The sequence below is a fragment of the Galeopterus variegatus genome, unplaced genomic scaffold (assembly GCF_000696425.1).
Source record: "Galeopterus variegatus unplaced genomic scaffold, G_variegatus-3.0.2 Scaffold2480, whole genome shotgun sequence".
NCBI lineage: Eukaryota > Metazoa > Chordata > Mammalia > Dermoptera > Cynocephalidae > Galeopterus > Galeopterus variegatus.
This window is the reverse complement of record NW_007728591.1, coordinates 170,295-196,856: the sequence shown is the minus strand read 5'-3', so window position 1 is coordinate 196,856 and position 26,562 is coordinate 170,295. Positions and strand designations below refer to the sequence as shown.

Sequence of the window (26,562 nt, the reverse complement as noted above, 5' to 3'; positions counted from 1 at the left end):
CCGGCCCGTGGCTCACTCGGGAGAGTGCGGTGCTGATAACACCAAGGCCCCGGGTTCGGATCCCATATAGGGATGGCCGGTTCGCTCACTGGGTGAGCGTGGTGCTGACAACACCAAGTCAAGGGTTAAGATCCCCTTACCGGTCATCTTAAAAAGAAAAAAAAAAAATAATAAAATAAATAAATAAAAATATAAATAGATTTTGAATTTTATTAGAGGCTTTTTCTAGGTTTAATGAAAAATCATGTGACATTTCTACCTTAGTCCACTAAAATTATGTGCAGTAAAAGATTAACTCAACAGATCCAAGTGTCCAAATCTTGCATACTTCAAAAAAAGGTTTAACCCTTGCCTGGCTTCTGGGTGATAACCTCTAAGCCCTTGGAATATTCTGCATAGAGTGTCTTTGTTTACCTAAGGCTTTGAGCCATGCCAGATAGTTCATGCTAACAATGTGATTTATGGTACAAACCTTGGGCCGTGTGGTATCAGTTTGATGTCCGGAGGGTTTGAAGATGGAAAGTCAGCCACATGAGACTGTCAACCACGTCGTGTGATCAACTACCAATGAAAACTCTTGTTTGGGTGAACATCCTTGGTTAGCTATGAGAACTGAGGTCACAGGAGAAACTGATATCCCTCATAATTGAAGAGATAGACAAGCATATATAGAAATTCACAACTTACTGGGGCAGAGGCCCATGAGCAGAAGCCTCTGCAAGAACCAGTTCCAGGGAAGAGAAATCTCAACTGTAATTGATTACTTTCTAGGGGCTCAATACACTCAAGTCTGAGAGTTGGGAACTCCATGGGGCACTGTCTTAGGGGAGTGCACCTACACTTCAGTGAGATTTACCTCCTGGAGCTCCACCAGGTTTTCACAGTGAAGACTGGATGAAAATCCCCTCATGCTTCCAGCAAAAGAATGGAAAAGTGGAAAGATTCTGCAATATTCCGGAGCACTTTGTCCTTTTTAACAAGGCATGCCCTCAAAAGAAACCATTTTGCCAAAGCCTAACTTATAGTGGTTTTATCAGAGCCTAAACTGACCTGGAGGAAGGGAAATACCCAACTCCAACCCCCTCTAGCCATCCTGTACCACCTAAAAGACAGAAAAAACTAAGAAACACTTGTGAAGTTCAGTCCAGGGACACAGGCTCACTAAAAGACTGAGAGCTAATTATAGGACTATAGAACACTTCCCCTCCCCAACACCTTAGCACCACATTATTAAAGCCCTATTTACTGCAGCTATTTTACCCAGTACATCATTTTAGGCTTTGTAGTGGATTGAATTATGTATGTCCCTGCCAAACTTACTGAAGCTTGAATTGTGTCCCCCAGGTTTTATGTATTAGAAACTTGGTCCCCGGGTGACTGTTAAGAGTATGGGAAATTCTATTATAGCAATTGAAAGGTGAAGCCTTGAAAAGGTGATTAGATTGTAGGACCATGCCATAGTGAATGGATTAAAAATGGTGGTCAGGGGCACAGTTCTGAGGGCTTTAAAAGAAGAGAGAAGAGAGTCTGTCTCTGTCTCTGCTCTCTCTGCTTCCACCATCTTGCAATGTGAGACCCCTGGGTCACTGTTGCCACCACCAGATGGACTTTGGACTTCCCAGCCTCAGAAACTATAAGCAACAAATTTTGTTTTTCTTTGTAAATCACCCAGTTCCAGGTATTTTGTTATAAGCAACAGAAATTGACTAATACAGGCTTACAACAAAAAATTAAAAGACATATTAGAAGCAAAAAATACAGTTTGAAGAAGTACAGGAAGCATCAGAATGAGAGTAAGATATGGCAGGAATGTTGGAATTATCAGACCAGGATTTAAAATAATTATGATTAATATGCTAAGGGTTCTAACAGAAGAAATAGACAACATGCAAGAACAGATAGGTATTATAAGCAGAGAGATAGAAACTAAGAAAGAATCCAAAAGAAATGCTAACGATCAAAAATACTGTAACAGAAATAAAGAATGCCTTTGATGGGCTCATCGGTAGACTGAACACGGTGTAGGAAAGAATCTCTGAGCTTCAAGGATATGTCAATAGAAACTTCCTTAACTGAAAATTAGACAGATAAAAGAATGAAAAAAAGCAGGACAGAATATCCAAGAATTTGACAATTACAAAAGTTGTAACATATGTGTAATGAGAATACCAGAAGGAGAAGAGACAGAGAAAGGAGAAGAAATATTTGAAATAACAATGACAGGGCCAGCCCGGTGGCGCACTGCTACAGTGCGCCGCTTGGGAGCACAGCGGCGCTCCCGACGAGGGTCCGGATCCCACATACAGACCGGTTCCCGCTCACTGGCTGAGCGAGGTGCGGGCGCGACACCGAGGGTTGCGATCCCGTTGCCGGTCCGGTCCGGTACAGGCGCGACATTGAGGGTTGCGATCCATTGCTGGACACGAAAAAAGACAAAAAGGAAAAAAAAAAAAAAAGACTGAGAATTTCCCCAGATTAGTGTCAGATGCCAAATCACATATCCAGGAAGCTCAGAGAACACCAAGTAGGATATATGCAATAAAACAAAACAAAACAAAAAACAAACCCACTAAACCTATGCACGTCATATTCAAACTCCAGAAAATCTAAGATAAAGAAAAAAATCTTAAAAGAAGCCAGAAGGGAAAAACCTATAGCCGTGAAATATTTAACATGTTGAAAGAAAAAAAGCCCCATCAACCTAGAATTCTGTATCCTGAGAAATTATCCTTCAAAATTGAAGGAGAGAAAAATGTTTTCTCAGACAACAAAATTGAAGGAATTTGTTGCCAGTAGACCTGCCTTGGAAGAAATAAGAGAACTTCTTCGGAGAGAAAGAAAAGAATATAGGTCAGAAACTCAGAACTACATAAAGAAAGGAAGAGCATTATAGAAAGAAGAAGTGAAGATAAAGTAAAAACCTTTTTTGTTCAAAGCAATAATAGCAACAATGTATTTGATTATGTATGTTCATATATATACATTTATGTATATTTAAGTATAAGTAAAATGAATGATAGCAATGACACAAGGGATAGAAAAGAGGAATTAAGAATACTTTGTTATTAGAAGGCACTTGCACTGCTTGTGAAGTCATGTGTTATTTGAAAGTGGACTTGGACCAGTTGTAAATGTATATTACAAACTCTAGGGTAACCCTAAAATGATTTTTAAAAAGTACAATTGATATGCTAAGAAAGGAGAGGAAATGGATTCATTTAAAATGCTCAATTATGGTGCTGGTGTTACCAACATACTGGCCAGCTGCCTAAATAAATAAATAAAATTCTCAACTAAAATCACAAAAGATAGAAAAAGAATGAAGACAGAAATAAAAAAGAACTAGGGCAATGAATAGAAAACAGTAACAAATATGGTAGATATTAATTCTATTATACAAGTAATCACTTTAAACCTCAATGGTCTAAATACACCAATTAAAAGACAGAGTTGTCAGAGTGAATCAAAAAACAAGACCCAAGTATATGCTGTCTACAAGAAACCCACATTAAATATAAAAATACTTATAGATTAAAAGTAAAGGGATGGAGAAAGATATACCACCCTAACACTAATCAAAAAAGCTGGAGTGGTTATATTAATTTCAAACAGAACAAACTTCAGAGCAAGGAAATTTTTAGGGTTTAAGGCAGGCAATACATAATGATAAAGGGGTCGATTCTCCAACAAGACATAACAATCCTTAATGTGTACATGCCTAACAACAGAATGTCAAACTATGAGGCAAAAACTGGTAGAACTGTGAAGAGAAACAGATGAATTTGCTATTGTAGTTGGAGATTTTAACACCCCTCTATCAGAAATGGACAGGTCCAGCAGGTAGAAATCAGTAAGGACATAGTAGAACTCAACAGCACTATCAATTTACTGAATATAATGGACAGCCATAGATTTCTTCATCCAGCAGCAGCAGAATACACATTCTTCTCAAGCTCATGTGGAACATTCACCAAGTTATCTTGGTGACACATTCTGGGCCATAAAACACACATTAACAAATTATAAAGAATATAAATTATACAATGTATGCTATCACATCACAGTGGAATCAAACTAACAGAAAGATAGCTAGAAAATCCCAGAATATTTGGAGATTAAATAATATACTTCCAAATAACATGAGTCAAAGAAGAAATCTCAAGAGAAATTTAAAATATTTTAAACTAAGTGAAAATGAAAATACGACTTACCAAGATTTGTGGGAAGCAGTGAAAGCGTTACTTACAGGAAAATTTATATCATTAAATGCATATATTACAAAATCAATATGCTTCCACGTTAAGAAACTAGAAAAGAAGAGCAAATTAAATCCAACGTAAGCAGAAGAAAATAAATAATAAAAATTAGAGCAGACAGTTGGTTAGAGTGTGGTGTTACAACACCAAGGTCAAGGGTTTGAATTTCTGCACCAGCCAGCTGCCAAAAAGAAAAAAAAAAAAAATGGAGCAGAAATCAATGAAATTGAAAACAGGAAGTCTATAGAGAAAACCAATAAAGCCCAAAGCTGGATCTCTGAAAAGATCAATGAAATTAGTAAACCTCTAAACCAGGATAAGAAAAAAAAAAAGAGAGAAGCACAAATTACTAGTATCAGAAATTAAAGAGGGAACATCACTACAGATCCTATGGACATTAAAAGTATAATAAAGTAATACTATGAATAACTATGTCCACAAATTTGATAACCTAGATGAAATGGACCAATTCCTTAAAGGATGCATCCTGCCAAAACTCACACAAGAAGAAATAGGCAATCTGAACAGGCCTATATCTATTAAAGAAATTGAATCAATAATTAATAACCTGCCAAAACAGAAGGCACCAGGTCCAGATGGGTTCACTGATGAATTTTATCAAACACTTAAAGAAGAAATTATACCAATTCTGTACAATCTATTCTAGAACACAGAAGGAGAGGGAATGCTTTCTAACTCATTCTATAAAGCCAGATTACTCTAATACCAAAACCAAACAAAAACATTACAAGAAAAGAAAACTATAAGCCAATATCTCTTATGAACATAGATGTAAAAATCCTCAAGAAAACATTAGCAAATCCAATGACAAAGAATTATATACCATGACCAAGTGGGGCCTATTCCACACATGCAAGTCTGGTTCAACATTCAAAAATCAATTAATGTAGGCCGGCCCGTGGCTCACTCGGTAGAGTGCGGTGCTGATAACACCAAGGCCACAGGTTCGGATCCTATATAGGGATGGCCGGTTTGCTCACTGGCTGAGCGTGGTGCTGACAACACCAAGCCAAGGGTTGAGATCCCCTTACCGGTCATCTTTTTAAAAAAAACAACAAAAAAACAAATATCAATTAATGTAATCCGCCCCATCAACAGGAGAAAGGAGAAAAATCACAAGACCATATCAATAGATGCAGAAAAAGCATTTGACAAAATTCCAACATTTATTCATGATAAAACAAACAAACAAAAAACTCTCAGCAAAGTAGGAATAGAGGGAACTTCCTCAACTTGACAATATCTACAAAAACCCCACAGCTAATGTGGTACTTAATGGGGAGAAACTAGAAGTTTTCCCACTAAGATCAGGAACAAGGCAATGATGTCACCTCTCACCACTACTTTTCAACATTATATTGAAAGCCCTAGCTAATGCAGTATGACAAGAAAAGGAAATAAAAAGGTATACACATTGGGAAGAAGAAATAAACTGTTCACAGATGACATGATAGTCCATGTAGAAAATATGAATAAATTGATTAAAAAAAAAAACTCCTGGAACTGAAGTATGACAGCAAGGTTGCAAGATAGAAGGTCAACACATGAAAATCAATAGGTGTCCTATTTACCAGCAATGAACAACAGGAATCTGAAATTAAAAGCACAATACCATTTAAATTAGCATCCAAAAAATGAAATACTTAGGTATGAATCTAACAAAACATGTACAAGATATACAGAAGAAAAACTAAAAAAATCTGATAAATGAAAGAACTAAATAAAGAAGACATATGCCATGTACATGGATAGGACAACACAATATTGTCAAGACGTCAGTTCTTCCTAACTTGATCTATAAATTCAACACAATCCCAATCCAAATCCCAGCAAGTTACTTTGAGGATATCAACAAACTGATTCTAAAGTTTATATGGAGAGACAAAAGACTCAGAATAGCCAACACAATAATTAAGGAGAAAAACAAAGTTCACAGACTGACACTGCCTGACCTCAAGACTTACTATAAATCTACAGTAATCAAGACAGTGTGGTATTGGTGAAAAAACAAACAAGTAGATCAATGGAACAGAATAGAGCCCAGAAATACACCTACATAAATATTGTCAACTGATCTTTGATAAAGGAGCAGAAACAATACAATGGAGAAGAGGCAGTTTCTTCAACAAATGCTACTGGAACTACTGGACATCCACATGCAAAAAAAATGAATCTAGACACAGAAATTGTGCTTTTCACAAAAATTAACTCAAAATGAACCATAGACCTAAATGTAGAATACAAAACTATAAAACTCCTAGAAGGTAACATAGAAGAAAATCTAGGTGACCTTGAGTTTGGTAACCACCTTTTGCATTCAACATCAAAGGCATGATCCATAAAAGAAATATTTCATAAGGTAGACTTTATTAAAATTTAAAACTTCTCTGCAGGGCCGGCCCGGTGGCGCACTCGGTAGAGTGCGGTGCTTGGGAGTGCGGCAGCACTCCCCCCGAGGGTTCAGATCCCATATAGAGACCGGTCCGCTCACTGGTTGAGCGCGGTGCGGGCGCGACACCGAGGGTTGCGATCCCATTGCCGGTTGCAGTGCAGGTGCAACACCGAGGGTTGCGATCCTGTTACCAGTCACGAAAAAAGACAAAAAGGAAAAAAAAAAAAAAAAAACTTCTCTGCAAAAGACACTACCAAGAGTATGACAAGACAAGCCATAGTCTGGGAGAAAATATTTATGAAAGATATATCTGGTAAAGAACTGTTATCCAAAATATACAATGAACTCTTAAAACTCAACAATAAGAAAATGAACAACTCAATTAAAAAATGGACGAAGGATAAGAAGGGATACCTCACCAATGAAGACATACATAGGTGACAAATAAGTATATAAAAAGATGCTCAATAACATATGTCATTAGGGAATTGCAAATTAAAATGAGATGCCACTCCACACATATTAGAATGGCAAAAATCCAGAACATTAACAGCACCAAATGCTGGAGAGGGTATGGAACAACAGGAAATCTCATTCATTGTTGGTGGGTATGTAAAATTATACAGCCACTTTGGAAGCCAGTTTGGCAGTTTCTTACAAAACTAAACATACTCTTACCCAGCTCAACCAGCAACTGCACTCCTTGGTATTTACCAAAAGGAGTTGAAAACTTATGTATACACAAAAACTTGCATATGGATGTGTATAGCAGCTTTGTTCATAATTACCAAAATTTGGGAGCACCCAAGATGTCCTTCAGTAGATGAATGGATAGATAAACTGTGGTACATCCAGAAAATGAAATATTATTCAGTGCTAAAAAGAAATGAGCTATCAAGCTATGAAAAGACATGGAGGAAACTTAAATGCATATTACTAAGTACAAGAAGCTAATCTGACACTATATGACACTATATGACAATATGACACTATATGACACTCTGGAAAAGGCAAAACTATGGAGATAGTAAAAATATCAGTGGTTGCCAGGGAATTGGGGTTTGGGGGAGGAACAAATAGGTGGAGAACAGAGTATTTTTAAGGCAGTAAAACTATTCTGTATGATACTACAATGGTGGATACATATTATTATACATTTGTCAAAACCCATAGAATGTAAAATACTATGAGTGAACCCTAATGTAAACTATGGATCTTAGGTGTCAGTGTAGGTTCATCAATTGTAACAAATTTACACTCTAGTGCAGGATGTTGATAGTGGGCAAGGCTGTGTGTGTATGTGTGTGTGTGTGCGGGGGGGGGGTGACGGGATATATGGGAACTCCCTGTACTTGCTACTCAATTTTGCTGTGAACCTAAAACTTTTCTAAAAAATAAAGCCTATTGAAAAATAAAACCTGGGGGCCGGCCTGTGGCTCACTCGGGAGAGTGCGGTGCTGATAACACCAAGGCCACAGGTTCGGATCCCATATAGGGATGGCCGGTTTGCTCACTGGGTGAGCGTGGTGCTGACAACACCAAGTCAAGGGTTAAGATCCCCTTACCGGTCATCTTTAAAAAAAAAAAAAAAAAAAAAAAAAAGAAAGAAAAATAAAACCTGGAGTGATCCAGGGATGTAGGAGTGTTTTGTACATGGCACAAAGCTCTGCACATGTGAGGGGTTGTTATTGAAGAGGCAGGTGCTATACTTTGTGGGCATAGCACAAGGCATTTGCAGTGCTCAGAAACAGAGCATTCTTATGGAGCTTTATTTTCCTTCTTTTTTAACATATTATTTATTATAAGCATATTATTATTACAGATTATTATTTTTCTTTATGCCCTTTACCCAACCTATCCCTCCCTAAGCACCGCCCCGCCCTCCACCTCACCCCCATCTCTGGTATTCTGAAAGTTCAAAGAGTTGTGTGGGTCTTTTCTTTCTTTCTTTTTCTTTCTCTCTTTCTTTCTTAGATAAGTTAATGTGGAAGAAGCTACTGGACATAAAAGCCAAGGTTGACACCTTTTTGGAGGTGGCATCCAGCTTTTATGTCATCCTTCCCTCTGTGCCCTTACTGACACACAGAGTACAGTCATCCTTCAGTATCCAGGGGATTGGTTCCGGGACTGCCTCTCATACCCAAATCTGCAGATGCTCTCATTTTAATCTGCAGATATAAAATGGCATAGTATTTGTATATAACCTATGCACATTCTCCTGTATACTTTAAATCATCTCTATTATTTATAATACCTCACACAATGTAAATGCTATGTGAATAGTTGTCATACTGTATTGTTTTTATTTGTATTATTTTTATTGCTATATTGTTGTTGTTTTTTTTCTTGAATATGTTCCATCAGCAGTTGGTTGAATCAATGAATGTGGAAACCACAGGTAGAGAGGGCCAACTGCATTCAGGTATGTAAATATCTCAAGGAGGGGTAAATTTAAAGCTTTGTGAACTAACACCTTACATAATACCAGAACTGGCTTTAGTCAGGCCGCTTCCCCTCTCTGGGCTTCAGTTTCCCTGTATAAAAAAAAGTGGTTTCAGATGTGTTTTAAAACACTTTCCAAATCTGAGCCTCTATGATTCTTCTTTCAGTTTCTCCAAGGAGCCATGCGCTCTCTGGCCTTCTAGGCCTTTGGCCAAGCAGTTCCTTCCACTGACATCACTGTCCCCACTTTTCCTGGTTGACTGCTTGCTGTCTTTCTGGTTTCAGCATAGACGTCATTTCCTCAGAATTAGCTGCCTCTTCTCCATGCTCCCATAGGCCCCACACATCTTCTGTCTTTATATTTAATATACTAAATGGTAATTTTCCGTTTTCTTGTCTCTTCCCTGCCCTAGATTATGACTGCCCTGAGAGCAGAGAGAGTGTTTTATTTATCTCTCCACTCCCAGTACTAAGGGGAGTCACAGGCCCCTGATTTTCTTGGGGATGACCCCAGCTCTATCTCTGCCCTGAGAAGTTCCAGATCCATATCCTCTGGGGAGGGCTCTGACTCCAGAAATATTCAGCCACCAGCGGGAAGCTATGAGTGGGAGAAATATCTTTCATTAGTAAAAGAACAATTTACATTATTAAGAGAATAATTAACATTAGAACCTATTCACTTGCAATACATCCTTTAACAGGGTCCCTTTAAGTGTGAACTTTTTTAAGAATTTGTTTTTAAAAATTAATCAAAGGGAGAATTTAAGATCTGGAATCCCAATCCAAGAATTTCTCAAAAGCTAAGGCAAAGAATCTGAAATGATAATGACTAGAACAGACCTTTGTGCACCTAGTTTGGAATTTTCCATTTTGTTGACAGGAAGGCAAACAAACTCCTGTCCTGGCACTTCGTTCTTGCCCAGGGTTGGCCGCTCCCACCCTACACCTTTGTTCAGCTCCGCCCAGTGTTGCCTGGCTGTGGTCTCTCTGCTCATCGGCCTCAGAGCCAGCTCTGGCTGTGTCGAGATGGGGCTGCCCTGGCCAGGGCTATGGCTGAAGAGGCTCTGGGTACTTTTGCAGGTGGCCGTGCATGTGGCCACGGGCAAAGTGCTACTGACATTTTTTCCAGAGAGAGTCAAGCAGCACATCCTGGCCATGGGCCAGAAGACTGGTATCGCCAACAACCCCCACTTCAGCCATGACAACTGGATCCCAACCTTCTTCAGCACCCAGTATTTTTGGTTCGTCCTGAAGGTCCATTGGCAGCGACTCGAGGACAAGACTGAGCTAGGGGGTCTGGCCCCAAACTGCCCAGTGGTCCGCCTCTCAGGACAGAGGTGCAACATCTGGGACTTCATGCAAGGTCAGGAGGCTGCTATGCGCTTGAGAGTTGCTTGAAATAGCAGTGGTAAAGGGGGATAAAGAGGTGGGTGGGAAAGTCCTGAATTATTCTTCTACCACTCCAGTTGTTTCTTTCACGGATTCTTGTTCTCTTTCCACTTCCTGAAACTAGGAACTCTCCTGGATTCTTTTTCTCTGAGGCATCGCCACCTTCCCAGGCACTCAAGTCATACACCATTCACTCTGGCCTTTCAGCTCCTTGAATACTGCTCTTCCTGTGCAGTCCATTCTACCTGCAATGCTCTTTGCCCACCTCTCTGCCTGGTTAACTCCTGTTTATCCTTCAGACTCCTGCTTGATGGCACTTCTTAGGAGAAGCCAACCCACCTCCCCCAGACTAGATAGCCCCTCTCTGTGCTTGATTAACAGCCTAAACTTTTATTACACCTGTCATGGTTTGTAATTATGTGTGGGTATTTGATTAATGTCTATTGCCCTCCCTAGCCAAAAACTCTGTGCAGTTGGAGACCATCCCTCTAACCTATTGCGCCTATGCCTGATGCTGGCACATGGGAGTGACTCAGTAAATACTTATTAAAGATCTCTCTTCCCCCACCCCACCCCCATATCCTGGCAAGCCCGTTCCATCTATTTGGGTTCTTAAAGACCTCTCCAGTCAGTTTTCTCTTTTTTGTCTTCACAGCTTCTCTTCCTGCTAGGACTTCCTTCCCCCACTCTTGCCCTTTCTTCCAACCCAACTCTGAATGGATGCCAGATTGCTCTTCTCTAAGTACACCCCAGCTCAACAACCTTCCGTGGCTCCTCTCTGCATTCGGGATGATTACCTAAGCACAAGTTTTATCTCCCTGCACAATGGGGAGCCTCAGGAGAGGGTTTATGTCTGATTTATCTCTGACTTCCTCAGCATGCTTAGCCGAGGGCCTGGACACAGGAGGTATAGTAGAGAAGGCTCTTGAGTCAGGTGGCTAATATTGTGTTTTTCAAAGCGTGTTCTTTTTGGAACCCAAGTCCCACAGATATGCTTTCCTATGTAGAGGTCCCTGGTCAAAGCAGTTTGGGAAACCCTGCATACCGTATCCTCCTCCTGGAAATTCCCAGGGCATGTGAGCATATAAAAGGCTCTGAGAAGCCCTGAAGCCTAAAAGCACACACAAAACTTGAGAAAACGTTGTTTAACACAACACTGACTAATTTTACTAATGCACACACACCCCCAACTCTCCATTATGGAAATGTCTATAATTATTGTATTGGTTCCAAAGAACAGGCTTTTGGAAATGTTGATCTAATTCAATCCTCTCATGTTAGAAGGGAAATGGATAGAACTAAAAGGCCAAGGTAACACAGCTGGTGTGTGACACAGTCAGACCCAGAAGCAGGGATTCCTCTTGTTTTTTCAGTGCACCTCAACAGACATTCATGAGCACCTTCTATGTGCCAGCTACTCAGCTAGATACCAGGGACATTGAGTTAGGACTCCTTGACTCAGGGAGTTTATGGTTCCACAAAGCAGATGGATGTAATAAATCCTTACAGTCCCGTGAAATGGAGGAGGCTCTAAAGGTATGACTTTTGCTAGCAGGACTTGGAAGGTTTCCTGGAGGAGGTGGTTTGGGAACTAGGCTTTGAAGAGTAAGATCTTTGTAGCTTGATAAGGGAAAGGCAAAGAGTGTTTCAAGCAGAGGGAAAGGCAAGGGTTTCTTTCTTTTTCTGTTCATGATTTTAAACCACAGTGCACAAATGACCTCAGTTTATTCAACAAACATTCACTAAGTGACCACTGATAATAAGAGCAATGAGAATGACAACTAAACTATTATCTTCTATGTGCCAAGTACTGTGATAGCAGCAGCCCGATTTCTGAATGCCAAACGTCTAAAGATTAGTTCCCTGAAAGCCAGCTTTTCTCATGGCCAATTCACAGAATTCACTTGCATCATCTAACTGTCCACTTTCAGTGGGCCAGTTCATATAGTAAAATGTTCGATTTGTCTCTGCTCCCTGCTGCTGCATCCGAGACTCAAGGATGGCAACAGGAGGAGACTGAGATGCAAAAGAGAACTCTATTTATAACATAGAGTTGGCTTCCACCACACTGACCTAGAGTCCCCTGAAATAATGGACACTGGCAATATGGAAGACCTCATAACTCAGCGAGACTCAGTGTAGTGAGAGAGGGAAACAGAGGATTCTGGAGGAAGGGACCCCTCTCATGGAGTGCAATAAGGAGGTGGCCAAGGGAAGGCTTCCTGGAGGAGAGGAGGGTGAGCTGATTGTCTAGGGGCAGTGAAGCCTTGGGGCAGGTGAGGAAGAGGGGTAGGGGCACAGGGCAGTATAGAGGGGAGGAGCAGCAGAGGTCCAAGATATAGAGCATTGTTAAGTTTGGCAGAGGTAGGGTGCAAGAGGAAGGAAGGGGTGAAAGATGAGGCTGAAGGGCCGGCCTGTGGCTCAGTCGGGAGAGTGCGGTGCTCATAACACCAAGGCCACGGGTTCGGATCCCATATACGGATGGCCGGTTTGCTCACTGGGTGAGCATGGTGCTGACAACACCAAGTCAAGGGTTAAGATCCCCTTACCAGTCATCTTTAAAAAAAAAAAAAAAAAAAGATAAGAAAAGAAAGAAAGATGAGGCTGAAGACATCATCAGGGACCAGAGCTTGGGGGATCTTACATGTCTTACCTGAGGTAGACTTTATAATGAGGGTACTGGTGAATTCTGGAAGGGTTGGCAAGTGGGGAGTTAACATGATCATCTCTGCTTATTAGAAAGACATCTTGGGCCGGCCCGGTGGCGCACTGATACAGTGCGCCGCTTGGGAGCGCAGCTGCGCTCCCACCGAGGGTTCGGATCCCACATACAGACCGGTTCCCGCTCACTGGCTGAGCAAGGTGCGGGCGCAACACCGAGGGTTGCGATCCCGTTGCCGGTCCCGGTCCGGTACGGGCGTGACACTGAGGGTTGCGATCCGTTGCCGGTCACGAAAAAAGACAAAAAGGAAAAAAAAAAAAAAAAAAAGACATCTTATACTACTTTGGAAACCCACCAGGCCACTAAAAGTCTCTGATGTATGCTTTGGGTGTAAACTCTGAACTCATTTTAGAGCCACAGACTGGGAGACCTGGAATATTCTTAACATAATCTAAAGCAACCCCTTCATTTTTCAGAGGCAAAGGCCCAGAGAGGTAAATGACTTGCTTAGAGTCACACAGCAAGTTCTTAGTAGAACCAGAACAAGAACTTATGCTTCTGACACTCAGATAGTGCACTTTCTGTTATTGGATAAGACAACAGGGGCTCAGAGAAGTTCTTAGCCACCTCTTATCCTCTGTATGTCCATGTACATGCACACACAGGCAGTATACACACATTCGGTGACCCACACACAGAGCAAAATTTTATTGACTGGCAGGTTGTGGCAGAAGGCAAGTTCTGGATAATTTATTTTCTGGGTACTTGAGAGTTCATCTTAAACTGATGTTGTTTCAGCCCCTATTTAAAATCCTCTAAAATCTCTCCAAGTGTACTTATAAAAATGTTGCTCAGTAACTGTAAGTGGGATTTCTTCGCTGAGAGAGACTGATACAGGAGTTAATTTACTGGCCAGGAGTTATGAGGGGTGGGTTCCAGTTCAGCTCTACTATGGAGCTATTTTCCCATTTACACAAAGGAGTTGGACATGACAGTTCCTGCCCAACATTCTGGAAATGATGTTCTCTGCACGGTGGCCTGTGCACATGAACAGTCAGGTTGCCAGCCCTCAGCATGGCATCCCCTTGTACTCACCTTCCTCTCTGCTACCAGGAAAGCAGGGAACTAAGCTTAAACTTTGCCCTCAGTTCTGACCACTGTGCCCAACCACACTATAAATAATTAAACAAATGGTTGTCTCTTCCAAGGTTCTAAACAGTGGGTATTGATTTCTTTTCCAATTAAAAAGAAAATTCCAGACAGCTAATATTTGGAGTTGGTCCTGACCCAAAGTCTTTTGGGTCATTATGTGAAGAGAGACTCGCTGGGGTCACAAGAGACCAACAACTGGCCACTTGGCCATGACTGGTCTCTGAGCCTCCCCTGCCGAGGCCTGGGCTTCCCTTTCATATGGGTGAGGAATCATCCTGCAATCAACCAGCAGGACTGTGGCCCACTCAACACCTCCTAGGGCCTCCTTTGAAAAAACCTGTGCACCAAGGACAAGAAGAGCCTTGTATCTCTGGAGAAACTGGCCTGCTTTCCCCTCCTATACTGAAAAATGAGGAATATAAAACTGATCATGTTTCTCCTTTCACCTGGCCATCGGGAAACTCAAGAGTCAAATATATAGCTCAGTTATAAATGCACAGGACCTTAGGGACTGTTATTTGTGTTCCATTTTTCCCTCCCGTTCTCCGCCTCTCAGAGTGACATGAATTTTTTTTTCTTTTTTAGTTTCTATTTAATATTTTATTATATGTATAAGCTGCTTCAAATCCTTTGCAGAACAAGGAGGATATATAACTAACCAAATAAATCACAAGAAAGTTAAAATGCCCCTATCCCTGTCTATCAGCAAGCCCTGTCAATTCCACCTTCTCTCCTCCACTGCCTGCACACTGGCCCAGGCTCCTGTTATCTCTCACGTGGACTTCTCCAGTGCACCCTAACTGCTTCTACCCCACTTCTATTCTCACTCATTTCATTCTCCATAGAGCAGCCAGAGTAATCAATTGTAAATCTGATCATTACACAGCCTTACTGTAGCAATCAGGGTTCTGGCTTTTAAGCAACAGAAACTCACTCTGGTTTTCTTGGTCACACACACATATGTCCATAAAGGAACATACTGGAAAGATGCTGGGGGCTCCAAGGAATCAACAGCAGCTGGAGCCTGGGCCTGGACTGTCTTTTAGCATCAACAGTCAGGCCTGGATCTTGTTGTCATTGTGGTTGCCATGGGAACCCATTACTGTCCCTGACAGGTGCACCACCACTAGGCTGTGAATGAATTCTACCATCTCACTGACTCCAGCATCAAAGATCTATGTGGGAGGATCTAATCAGCCCAGCCAGCATCACTCCCTGTGCCCTGGCTGCTGGGGGCAGAGAGCGAACCTGGCCGCTTGTCTTCCATGGAGCAAAGCTGGGCACATTCTCTCATCAATGAGCATAAAACAAGGAATTCCGAGTAGGAAGGAAGGTTAGGATCTGGGCAGCCAAAATTGCATCAAACATCCACCACCCTTGCTTTATATCTCCATGATGTCCCATTGTACCTAGAATAAAATCCAGATTCTTTACCAAGGCCTTTGAGAACCTGCCTGCTCTGGCCCATACCTAACTCTCCAACCATCTCTCTCATTGTTCTTCTTGTCTGGTTCTGGCCAGAGTGGTATTGAGGGTCCTTGAACACACCAAGCTCTGTCCCTCCTTGGGGCCTTTGTACATCAAGTCCCTTTGCCTGGAATGCCCTTCTCCCCTTGCCCATGGCTGGTTCTTTCCTACTCTTCATTTCTCAGGTTAAATGGCAGCTCTTCAGAGGCCCTCCCTGACCCACCTGTCAAAAGTAGGTTGCTCCATTATAGTCTCTTTCATAACACATCACAATCTGAAATTACTGTACTTCATTTACACATTTATTTGTTTTTTGCTTGACTCCCCAGTTAATAGACCTTGAACTGTATGCAGGTAGAGATCTGCTGAGTCCCCAGTGTGTGGCAGGGAGCCTCGCACATTATAAGTGCTGAATAAATGCTTTTAGATAGAAAGAGAGTGTGCTTGATGTTGGGGATATGAGGAGATCCTGCCCTCAAGGGGCAATGAATAGCATGGGGGACACAGACACTTAAGCCATGTCACAGTACAGGACCAGCCATGCTCCAGTAGTTGTATGGTAAGGGCACAACAATGTCAGCCCTGGCCATAAGAAATCACAGGTGCTGGCAGCTCCTCAGAGTAGTCCCCAATCTAGGTTGGGAGTTACAGAAGGTTCCTACCCAGGGCTGGCTTCATGCACATGGAACCAATGAATCACACAGGTTCCCACACTCAGAAGGGCCTTGTGCTTGGGGGTTAATGCTCTGTAGTAGCTGTCTTGAAATTCTTAATAATTTTATCTTTGAGTCTGCATTTTGTAAGTGAAGCCCAATGGGACAATGGAGCATGCCCCAAAGACTTGGAGTCTTGGCTTATACAGGATTCCACCTTCCAGGCCTCCCTTCTACCCCCTCCATGTTCTCCAAGGCCCACTCTTCCACCCCCAAGTGCCCCTTCTTCCTGCTCCCACCCAGTAACTGCTGCCACTTTCTGGCCCCAGAGAGGGCCTGGGAACAGGCATAGGGAAGGTCATGGACAGATGTGGGCATCCCCCAGTGTCTCATGGCAGGGCATGGAGGCAGCTGTCCCTGTACCAGGCTGGCAGTGTCACGATGCAATTTGGCAATTGACTGGGGATGACTTGGTGGCAGAACCCATTTGCCCTCCTCCTCCCCCATCAAGGCACTAGCATGTTCCTGCACAGTGGCTGCAATACCCTGTGGGTTGGGGTGGTGGGCAGGTAGGAAGGAGAAATATCTAGCTCAACTTCTGTGCTCCTGGCCAGGGTGTGGCATGTTGGTGTGGTGACTGGAGAGGGAAGTCAATAGCCAGCGGCCACAGGCATACATGCACACAGGCACATATGCACATAGGCACACACGCACATAGGCATACATGTACACAGGCACACAGGCACACAGGCACATAGGCACATAGGCACACATACACATGCCCACCAAGTTGCAGGGCTGCTGGGTGACTATGACAATCTGTACTCACCCTGTGAATATCATTCTGTGCCCAGGGGGGGTGTGACATTAAATAGCAGCTAAAAAACACCATGCTAGGTCAAGAGAGACTATGGAAGATAAGAAACATCTTTATATTTTAATACATTTAATAACACTTTTTCTCCATTTTTTTTCTTTTTGGTCAGCTGGCTGATATGGGGATCCGAACCCGTGACCTTGGTATTATAAGGCTGCACTCTAACTAACTGAGCTAACCAGCCAGCCCATTTTTCTCCACTTTTTGAACAGGGAGTCCTGCATTTTTATTTTGCAGCGGACCCAACAAACTAAACAGCCAGTCCTGCTCTTTACTCCCTTTGTGGAGCCTCCTTCGCCTCCTCCCCACTTCATAGCTGAGGAGGAGATAAAAGCTGATAGCAACAGCTTACATTTATTGAGCACCTAGTATGGGCCAGGCATCAGTTTAAGCTCTTACCTGTGTTAACTTATTTAATCCTCATAACAATCCTACAAAATAAGTTTTATTATTATGCCCGCTTATGGATCAGAAAACTGAGAAGTTTTGAATGGAAAGAGGACTGAATTGAGACTCTAGAATCCAGAGTATTCATTTTAACTCTGCCGCTGACCTGCTGTGTGACCTGGAGCAAGTCTATACACCTCAGTTTCTTTGTAAAATGGGAGAAAAGTTGCCTACCTTGCAGTGTTACTAATCACATCACATGAGAGAATGAATGCATGCCTGCTTTTATCATATTGTAACTACCAAGCAGTGACTGCAGGTGGTCCACTGAGACTACCTAACAGAAACCTCCCATTCTGGAGAGGATTAAACCAGCTCCAACCCCTGCTAAGTGGTACTCTCTAGGCTTCAGCCCCCAACTGTGCCCAGGACCCATCCTGGAGGGGCAATAAAAGTAACAGGATTGAACACCGGAGTGAAAATGGTACTTGCAAAAAAGCTGTGTGTAGATTCTTGGTTTATGATGGTTCTATTTCCATTTTAGGTAACAGACCACTGGTGCTGAATTTTGGAAGTTGCACCTGACCTTCATTTATTTTCAAATTTGACCAATTCAAGAGACTTGTTGAAGACTTTAGTTCCATAGCAGATTTTCTCATCATCTACATTGAAGAAGCACATGCATCAGGTACAGAAAGAGTCTCTGCCTCTACCTTTTCCTACCCTTTCTTTTCTCTCTCCCCTTCCCCCAAGCCCCATCTCAAGGTTGGGGGTGGAGGAGGAAGAGGAAGAGAGAAAAAGCCACTATTCATCGAGGACCTACCATCTCCCAGTCCCTCTACTAGGTCTATTCACCCTTGCAAACCCCACAGTCTGGGCTTTCAACCAGGTCACACAGAGAGCAGAAAACCTGGCATGATGGGTCTGGCTAGGAGAGAATTCTAATATCCTGAATGAATAAATAGGGAAATCAAGGGAAAGGAACTGATTTGAGCACATTTACAAGGAATTTAGAACTGAAATGTCACAAGTCAAATGACTGTTACATAGCTATTTGTAAGATACCCCTAAAGGGACGTTATGGTTCATCTCAGTCAGTAGTTCCCAAGCTTCAGTGAGCATTAGAAGTATCTGGAAGGCTTGTTAATACACACTGCTGGACTCTACCCCAGAGTTTAATAGATCTGGGACAGGGGCCTGAGAATTTGCTTTTCTCACAAATTCCAGGTGATGAAGATGCTGCTGGTCTGGGGATCACATTTTGAGAACCACCTCCTGGACCAAGTTTTGCCTAGAAGGGGAATCCTTTCTACAGCCCCTCACTGGTGGTCACCTGTCTTTCTTACATCACAGGAAATCTTGACCCTTTGCTGGACAGCTCTGTTCATGAGAAAGTCTTTCTTACAATGGGCAGACATGTGCCTCCCTGAAGTTTTCAAAATGGTCAGACGCATCCCCATCCCTTTGATCTTCATGGGGCTTGAACCAGGTTTCAAACCCAGAGACTGAAGAAGGCAAGAAGACTTGTGTGGACAAGTAGAACAAGTGTCGTTCACTCACCTATCTCCCCACAAGATGGGAGAGATACTGACTATTCATCACTATCACCTAGCACCCAGCACAGACCATGTCACACAGTCAGAGCTCCATAAAAACTGGGTGAATAAGTGTTTAGGCCAATATTAGCCTTGCTGTTTGGTCTGTGTGTTGTAAGTGTAGAGATTACCATTAATTAATATTCAGCCAAGTTGGCCCAGTGATACTTTTCCCAGTGTGGTCCCTAGATCCCCAATGTCAGAACCTGGGTGGCTTTTTGAAAATGCTTATTCCAGTGCCCCATCCTAGGCTGCTTGTATCTTGATTATACACACCCAAAGGTCTGAGAACTACTTTCAACTTAATGCTGTATTCTCTTAACTGGCAGCTTCTGTCCTCATTAAGACTTTGGGGCAATTTAAAATATTAGCGTAGGATAATACATACCTGGAGGTTCATTAATCTATTCTCTCTACTTTTATGTATATTTGAAAATTTCCTTAGTAAAAAAAATAAAAAATCCTAGGGAACAGGAGAGCAAACACAAGCACAGTGTATCTCTTAGTCAATTACCCCTTTGTGAGAGCAGCAGCCATCAGTTAAAGAGACCTTGGGCAGTGACATAGGCCTCTGTGGTCTCCATGGCCGAGAAGAGACAATGCCTTGATGTCATCACAGCTGACAGCTGAAGTTCAGCCAAAGCTGATTTAACTGTCCTGCAGCAGTGCTTCTCAAACTTTAATGTGCACTCAAATCACCCAGGGATCTTATCAAAATGCAAATTCTGGCTCAAGAGGGCTGGGATGGGGCCCAGGTGAGACCAGGATGCTGGTCCAGGAACTATACTTCGAGTAACTAGGTTCTAGAGGATCCGGCTTTAATCTCTTAAAGAAAAAATTACAAACTCTGACAAGAGGGGTTGGATCATCATAGAAATTGTTTCCTGGTCCTGATACCTGTCTCCTGACCCATCTTTCCTGGAATCAGACCAGGCAGGTTTAACCCTTTTTTTTTTTTTTTGTCTTTTTCATGACCGGTAAGGGGATCGCAACCCTTGGCTTGGTGTTGCCCCCACCGTGCTCAGCCAGTGAGCGCACCGGCCATCCCTATATAGGATCCGAACCCGCGGCGGGAGCGTTGCTGCGCTTCCAGCACCGTACTCTCCTGAGTGCACCACAGGGTCAGCCCTTAACCCTTTTTAGAACCCAGAACTGTCTACATCAAGCCACTGAGGAAAGGCTTCCTGCCCCTGTCCTGATGAGACCAGTTTCCATCCTCTGTGATTTGTCACTCCTAATACAGACAGTTCTTCCTCCTCCCCATCTCCTTCCCCAGAGTCTTTGTTTCTATCAATCAGACAGAAGTGGGTATGGCCTGAACCTCAAAAATAAGATGTCCACCAATTGTAGGAAGTCTGAGGTCTGTGGACTAAGTCAGGTGGCTTCCTTTTTCCCACACACCACGCTGGTCTGGGTAAAATATGGGGAGGCACAAGGTGTGGTGGGAAGAACACAGACTTTAGAATTTCAGACCTGGGTGTGAGTCCTAGCTCCATCACGTGCTGGCCACATGACCGTGGTCAACTTACCTTCCATGCCTGTTTCCCACTAAAATGGGATGACAACACCTACCTCACAGAAATCACTCATTCAACAATGTTTAATAAGCACCTGCTATGTACCGAGCCCTGTGCTGAACCTAGGGATATAGAGACTGAAGATATACACAGTTCCTGCCTCTAAGGAACTCACAGTTAAAGTTGGGAAGGCAAATCACTGTTCCTCTGTGGGTCTCCATGTTCTCGGTTGCAAAATGGGGATGAGAATCCCTGCTTGTCCTTCCATAGGAGGTTGCTGTGAAGCTCCCAATGAACTGATGGGTGGACAAGGCTGCCTAAACATGGTACAGATATAAGCTGGTGCTCTCATCAGTAGCACATTTGATGACAAGTGATAGTACTTCAGTCTGTGGCCAGGCACTGGTATGGTTTGAATTTCTCTTGAGGACTGGTTTTATCTGGGGGAAGGTTACTGAGCAAGGAGACTTTGAAGCACTGAGGAGGTGAGCCAACTCCACTGGTAGACTTAGGCAACTTATATCACCCACAGAGGTGACTGTTATTGTAAACGCAGGCAGCAGGGCTTCCAAAGGAACCCATGACCACATTATCTGTGTTCCAAGCTCCCCAGAAATGAGGCAATTAGAAGAACAAGGCCATCAGCAGTTTATGGTTGTATTTTCAACTTGTGGGCCCATTGTTGTGAGTCTCTAGAGGACAGATGGGATGATGGGTTGGAAGGTAGTATGATTAGAAGTCTGGAAGACTGCTTAAGAGGGGATGAGAACAAGGGTCATTGTCAGGCTAGTGGTGGTACTTGGCTATGAGCTCACCAAGTGGCTTATCATAAGGCTGTAAGTAGAGCTTGCACAACATCAGCCACAGGAACGGAAGTCACAGTATCCGAACCAAGGAAAGAGAAGGCCCCATTCTGCTCACTCTTCAGGTAGAGGCAGCTACTGTGATGAAAAGGGTGGAAGTGAAAGACAGCTTGGGGGTGGGTGGGTCAAGGAATCCAAGAATTTCACCCATCTGACTGGAATGAAGAGGTGGAGGCAGGCTGGAGAGATGGGCAGGAGCCAGGTCACTTAGGGACTAGTGGACCACACTGAGGAGTTTGAGACTTATCCTGAAGGTGATAGGGAGCCACAGAAAGATATAAGCAGGAGAGTGACATAGTCAGATTTGCATTTTGGAAAGAACACTATGGTGAGGAAGAATTAGGAGAGGAATTGTCTAGGTGCTAGAGCAGCAGTTCTTAAACTCGGTGTGCATTAGAATCATCTGGAAGAAGCAGTCCCCCATTCTCAGTCAGTCTAGGGTGGGGCCTGAGAATTTGCATTATTAACAAGCTTCCAGGTGATATTTATGCTGCTGTCTAAGTGGACCACACACTTAGACAACAACGGATCTAGACCTTTGCCTTTCAAAGTATGGTCCAGGCACCAGTGGCCTCGGCATTCTGGGAGCTAGTTAGACTCTCAGTGCCACCCTAGACAGACTGAATCAGAATCTTCTTTTAATGAAGCCCCCAAATGATTCATATACACATTAAAGATTGAGGAGTACTGGTTTATTGGACTATCTCACATTAAAGAGTGGCAGCCTGGCAGTCAGGAGCCCTGGGCTTCAGTCTAGATCAATCTCTCACTCCCTATGTGACCTCGCACATTCAACATAATAGGAAACTGGACCAAATCACGGACAAGGTCTTCTCTGTCTGAGATGGACAGTTAAAAGTGGGGGGTAGGGCCGGCCCGTGGCTCACTCGGGAGAGTGTGGTGCTGATAACACCAAGGCCACGGGTTCGGATCCCATATAGGGATGGCCAGTTGCTCACTGGGTGAGCGTGGTGCTGACAACACCCAGTCAAGGGTTAAGATCCCCTTACCGGTCATCTTTAAAAAAAAAAAAAAAGTGGGGGGTATTCAGTCTGCAGGAAGTGTGTGTCATGCCTGTGGGGCCTGGTGCCTGGAATTTCTCTTGTAGATGGCTGGGCTTTTAAGAACAACGTGGACATCAGGAATCACCAGAACCTGCAGGAGCGCCTGCAAGCGGCCCATCTGCTGCTGGCCAGGAACCCCCAGTGCCCTGTGGTGGTGGACACGATGCAGAACCAGAGCAGCCAGCACTACGCAGCACTGCCTGAGAGGCTCTACGTACTCCAGGAGGGCAGGATCCTCTATAAGGTGATGATGACCCAAGGGCAGGGGGTCCAGGGAGAACAAAGGGACCCAGGGAGGGCAAAGGGGCCCAGGGAGGGCAAGTGCAAAGAGAGGGCTTTTTATCAAGCAGAGCTGGATTCAAATCATTGCCCAGCCATTGACCAGCCATGTGACTATAGGTGAGTCCTTTCATCTCTTGGAGCTTCACTTTCCTCTTCTGCTAAATGGGCATGTTGGTCCTCACCTTGCAGAGGATGAAATAATGCATGTGAAAGTCACCTGGACTGGAGCCGCTTCCTCCTGGCTGCTTTCTGAACCTGGATGACTGACCCAGCCCTGGTTTGGTTTTAAGCCAAGAGATAGAGAATGTTGTTTTCATTTTATAAACAATGCTCAGAGAGAGGAATTCACTTGCCCAAGGTTACACTGGGCAAGGCTCTGATTTCAATTCTAAATCCCCTGTACAGAATAGGGCAGGAGTGGGAGGGTCTGAAGCTGCTAATCTCTGAGGCAGGCCTACATCTGGAGGGGATCAACCCTGTAGTTAGGAGCTAGAAAGGCTGAAACAGGGATGCGTGGCAGGAAGTGAGTCCAGGCTTCCTTTCTGGTGATTGTTTCTTCTCAAGGCTCCCAGCCTGGTCAGGGCAAGGGAGGTAACCACAGCCTTTGACCCATTGGACTCTGTTGACTTCCCTTGAAAGGACAGAAACTAAGTTTTATAGCTACTGAGTGCATTTCAAGGCTTGGTAAACAGATGAAACCCAACCATGTGGATGCTCCTCTGCCCACGGGTCAAGTTAGTTCTACTTATGTAAGGATTTAGGTCCCTCTTCCTTTTCCATCCCCTGAGACATGGTTCTAAGATAGCATGACTAAGGCATGCTGGACACTGAGTCTCTGCTCTGAGTTAGATCCTGTGAAAATGCCGGAAACAAAAAAATGAATTGGAAATGGCCCATGCCTTACTTCAAGATGTTCATAGTCCAATGTCTTAAGTGCTGGGGGACTCCAGAGCAATGTAAAGGGCCTGTAAAGGGCCAGATAGTAAATATTTTCCACTTTGTGAGCCAAATAATTCCTGTCACAACAATTCAAGTCCGCTGTTATAGAATAAAAGTGGCCATAGACAATATGCAAATGACAGAGTGTGAGGTATCAAGACTGATTTGGCTCACAGACTGCGAGTTTTCTTTTTCTTTTTTTTTTTTGTCCTTTTTGAGACTGGCCGCACCGCGCTCAGCCAGTGAGCGCTGCGAGCGCACCGGTCATCCCTATAAAGGATCCGAACCCGCGGCGGGAGCGCTGCTGCGCTCCCAGCGCCACACTCTCCCGAGTGAGCCACGGGCTTGGCCCAGACTGCGAGTTTTCTTTTTCTTTTTTTTTTTTTTTCTTTTTTTTTTTTTTTCTTTTTTTTTTTTTTTCTTTTTTTTTTTTGTCCTTTTTGAGACTGGCCGCACCGCGCTCAGCCAGTGAGCGCTGCGAGCGCACCGGTCATCCCTATAAAGGATCCGAACCCGCGGAGCCACGGGCTTGGCCCAGACTGCGAGTTTTCTGACACCCAGGGAAGGGTAGGATTCTCAGAGCAGGTAGCAGTTGCTTCGGCTTTAAAGGATAAGGAGTCAGCCAAGGGAGCATGGTGAGTGAAAAGCACTGCAAATATAGGGAAGAGGGTGGGCAAAGGCACTGAGGCATATGAGGGCAGAGTAGGAATAGAGAATTGGGGGCATTTGGGTTACAGGGATTAGCCTTCATCTTAGGGCAAAGGAGAGCCACTGAAGGGTTTTGAGCAGGGGAAAGGCATGATGAGATCCGTACTTAGAAAGATCACTGGCTACTGGGTGAAGGGACAGGGACTGATGACTGGGGGCAGCTGGGAGGTGTGGCAGCTGCCCAAGTAGTGGGTGAAGAGAGCTGACCTAAGGCAGCGGGATTGGAGAGACAGAGGTGGTTCTGATACAGAATGGGTAGAACTTGAAGTGCAGGCTGGAGAAGAAGATAAGGCCAGTCTGAAGGTCTGATTATGGGAGAAAAGCTTATTTGTGTAGACCCCTTTCTCCTTCTGAAACTCTTTGTTACTTTACCTCCTCTGGTTTTCCTCCTACTTCTCTATCCAGTCTACCTGTTAAATGTTGGTGCCACTCTACTCACTTTCCCTGGGCGATCTCATCCACCTCACGGTTGCATTTGCCATTTACTACATAGATGATTCCCACATAGATATCATTTGCCCAAATGTTGTAACTAAGCTGCAGACCTACATATTCCTTGCAAGTTGGGAATCTGGGAATGCCTGATTCATTTCTCTTGCAGGGTAAATCTGGCCCTTGGAACTACAATCCAGAGGAAGTTCGTGTGCTTCTGGAAAAGCTCCACAGTTAATCTGGACAGATCCTCCAGTTCTAGGTGATCAATAGGAGGGCTCCTCAAGGCTTGGCTCTCCCTCCAACCCAGCTGGCTTCTATCTTTGACCTGTGTTGCCAGATGAATCTTATCTAAGCAAACAACTCCCAGCTAGGGAGTGCAGGTCACAGCATTCAATCAGGACAAGTTGTTATAACCACGAAATGAAGCAACATTTGATCTGTTCAGGCAAGTGAACAGTTAAAGAAAGTATAACTCCACACTTCTCCCACTGTGGAGACCACATTCATTGCACAATGTTTTCAAGTGAAAGAACAGTCGCACTCCACAGCATACTTCTGTGATGTGGTGTCTCTCTACAGTCACTCTGATACCAAGTGGTCCATTAGGGCATCCTTTCTATTAGATAAATTTGCCATTTATGGAATTGATTATTTAAGACACTAAATTGTTTTTTAGAACCAAGCATGGGGGCCGGCCCATGGCTCACTCGGGAGAGTGCGGTGCTGATAACACCAAGGCCCCGGGTTCGGATCCCATATAGGGATGGCCAGTTAGCTCACTGGGTGAGCATGGTGCTGACAACACCAAGTCAAGGGTTAAGATCCCCTTACCGGTCATCTTTTAAAAAAAATAAAAATAAAATAAAAAATAAAAAAATAAAGAACCAAGCATGGGAAGAATTCCAGTTGTAATAGACAGATGAGGAATTGGAAGAGGAGAGAGTAGGAACAGAAGAAGACAGTAATCCTTTCCTTGCCAAAAGATTTAAACTAGTCGATGCTGGTGGTTGTGATGGGTGAGTTTCCATGGTAACACATCTCCAATTCTACCAGTGAAGAGGAGAGTATTTACTTTAACATCTTTGAATACATTTCATAGAAATCTGGCTCTCTGTACCCTGGAATCTTCCACTATCCTCACTTATCAGAGTCATTTGGAGGGAAGGACTGCCTTCCCAAAAGCCTTATATAACCTTTGGTTATAACCTGGACCAAACCAGACACTAGGCACCAGCAAAGCTATCATTCAGTTATGTAGAAGCTCATATTTGAAATGTTTCTCTGATTTCTTCGCAAGTCTCCTCCTAAAGGTCATTTGTGTTAGATTACATCACACTAATGGATAACCATTGGTATTCATCGTGGTTTTAACTCTGCTTCTTTTCATATTTCTTTATGACGGCCACAGCCTAAAGTGTGCACAGCTGTGACTTGATTTGAAAGAAAATGTTTTAAGATGCA

The 26,562-nt window shown here is 43.5% G+C and overlaps 2 protein-coding genes across 2 annotated transcripts in view; one reads left to right on the top strand and one right to left on the bottom strand.

The window, feature by feature from the left end:
* HSPB11 (heat shock protein family B (small), member 11) overlaps positions 1-26,562 on the bottom strand; it is an 84,744-nt gene that overhangs the window by 6,028 nt on the left and 52,154 nt on the right. The window lies entirely within an intron of this gene.
* DIO1 (deiodinase, iodothyronine, type I) lies at positions 10,138-25,843 on the top strand. The gene is made up of 3 exons (XM_008581860.1): positions 10,138-10,474; positions 22,782-22,981; positions 25,268-25,843. Exons 1-3 carry the CDS (start codon positions 10,138-10,140, stop codon positions 25,334-25,336), a joined length of 606 nt encoding a protein of 201 aa, XP_008580082.1. The 3' UTR covers positions 25,337-25,843.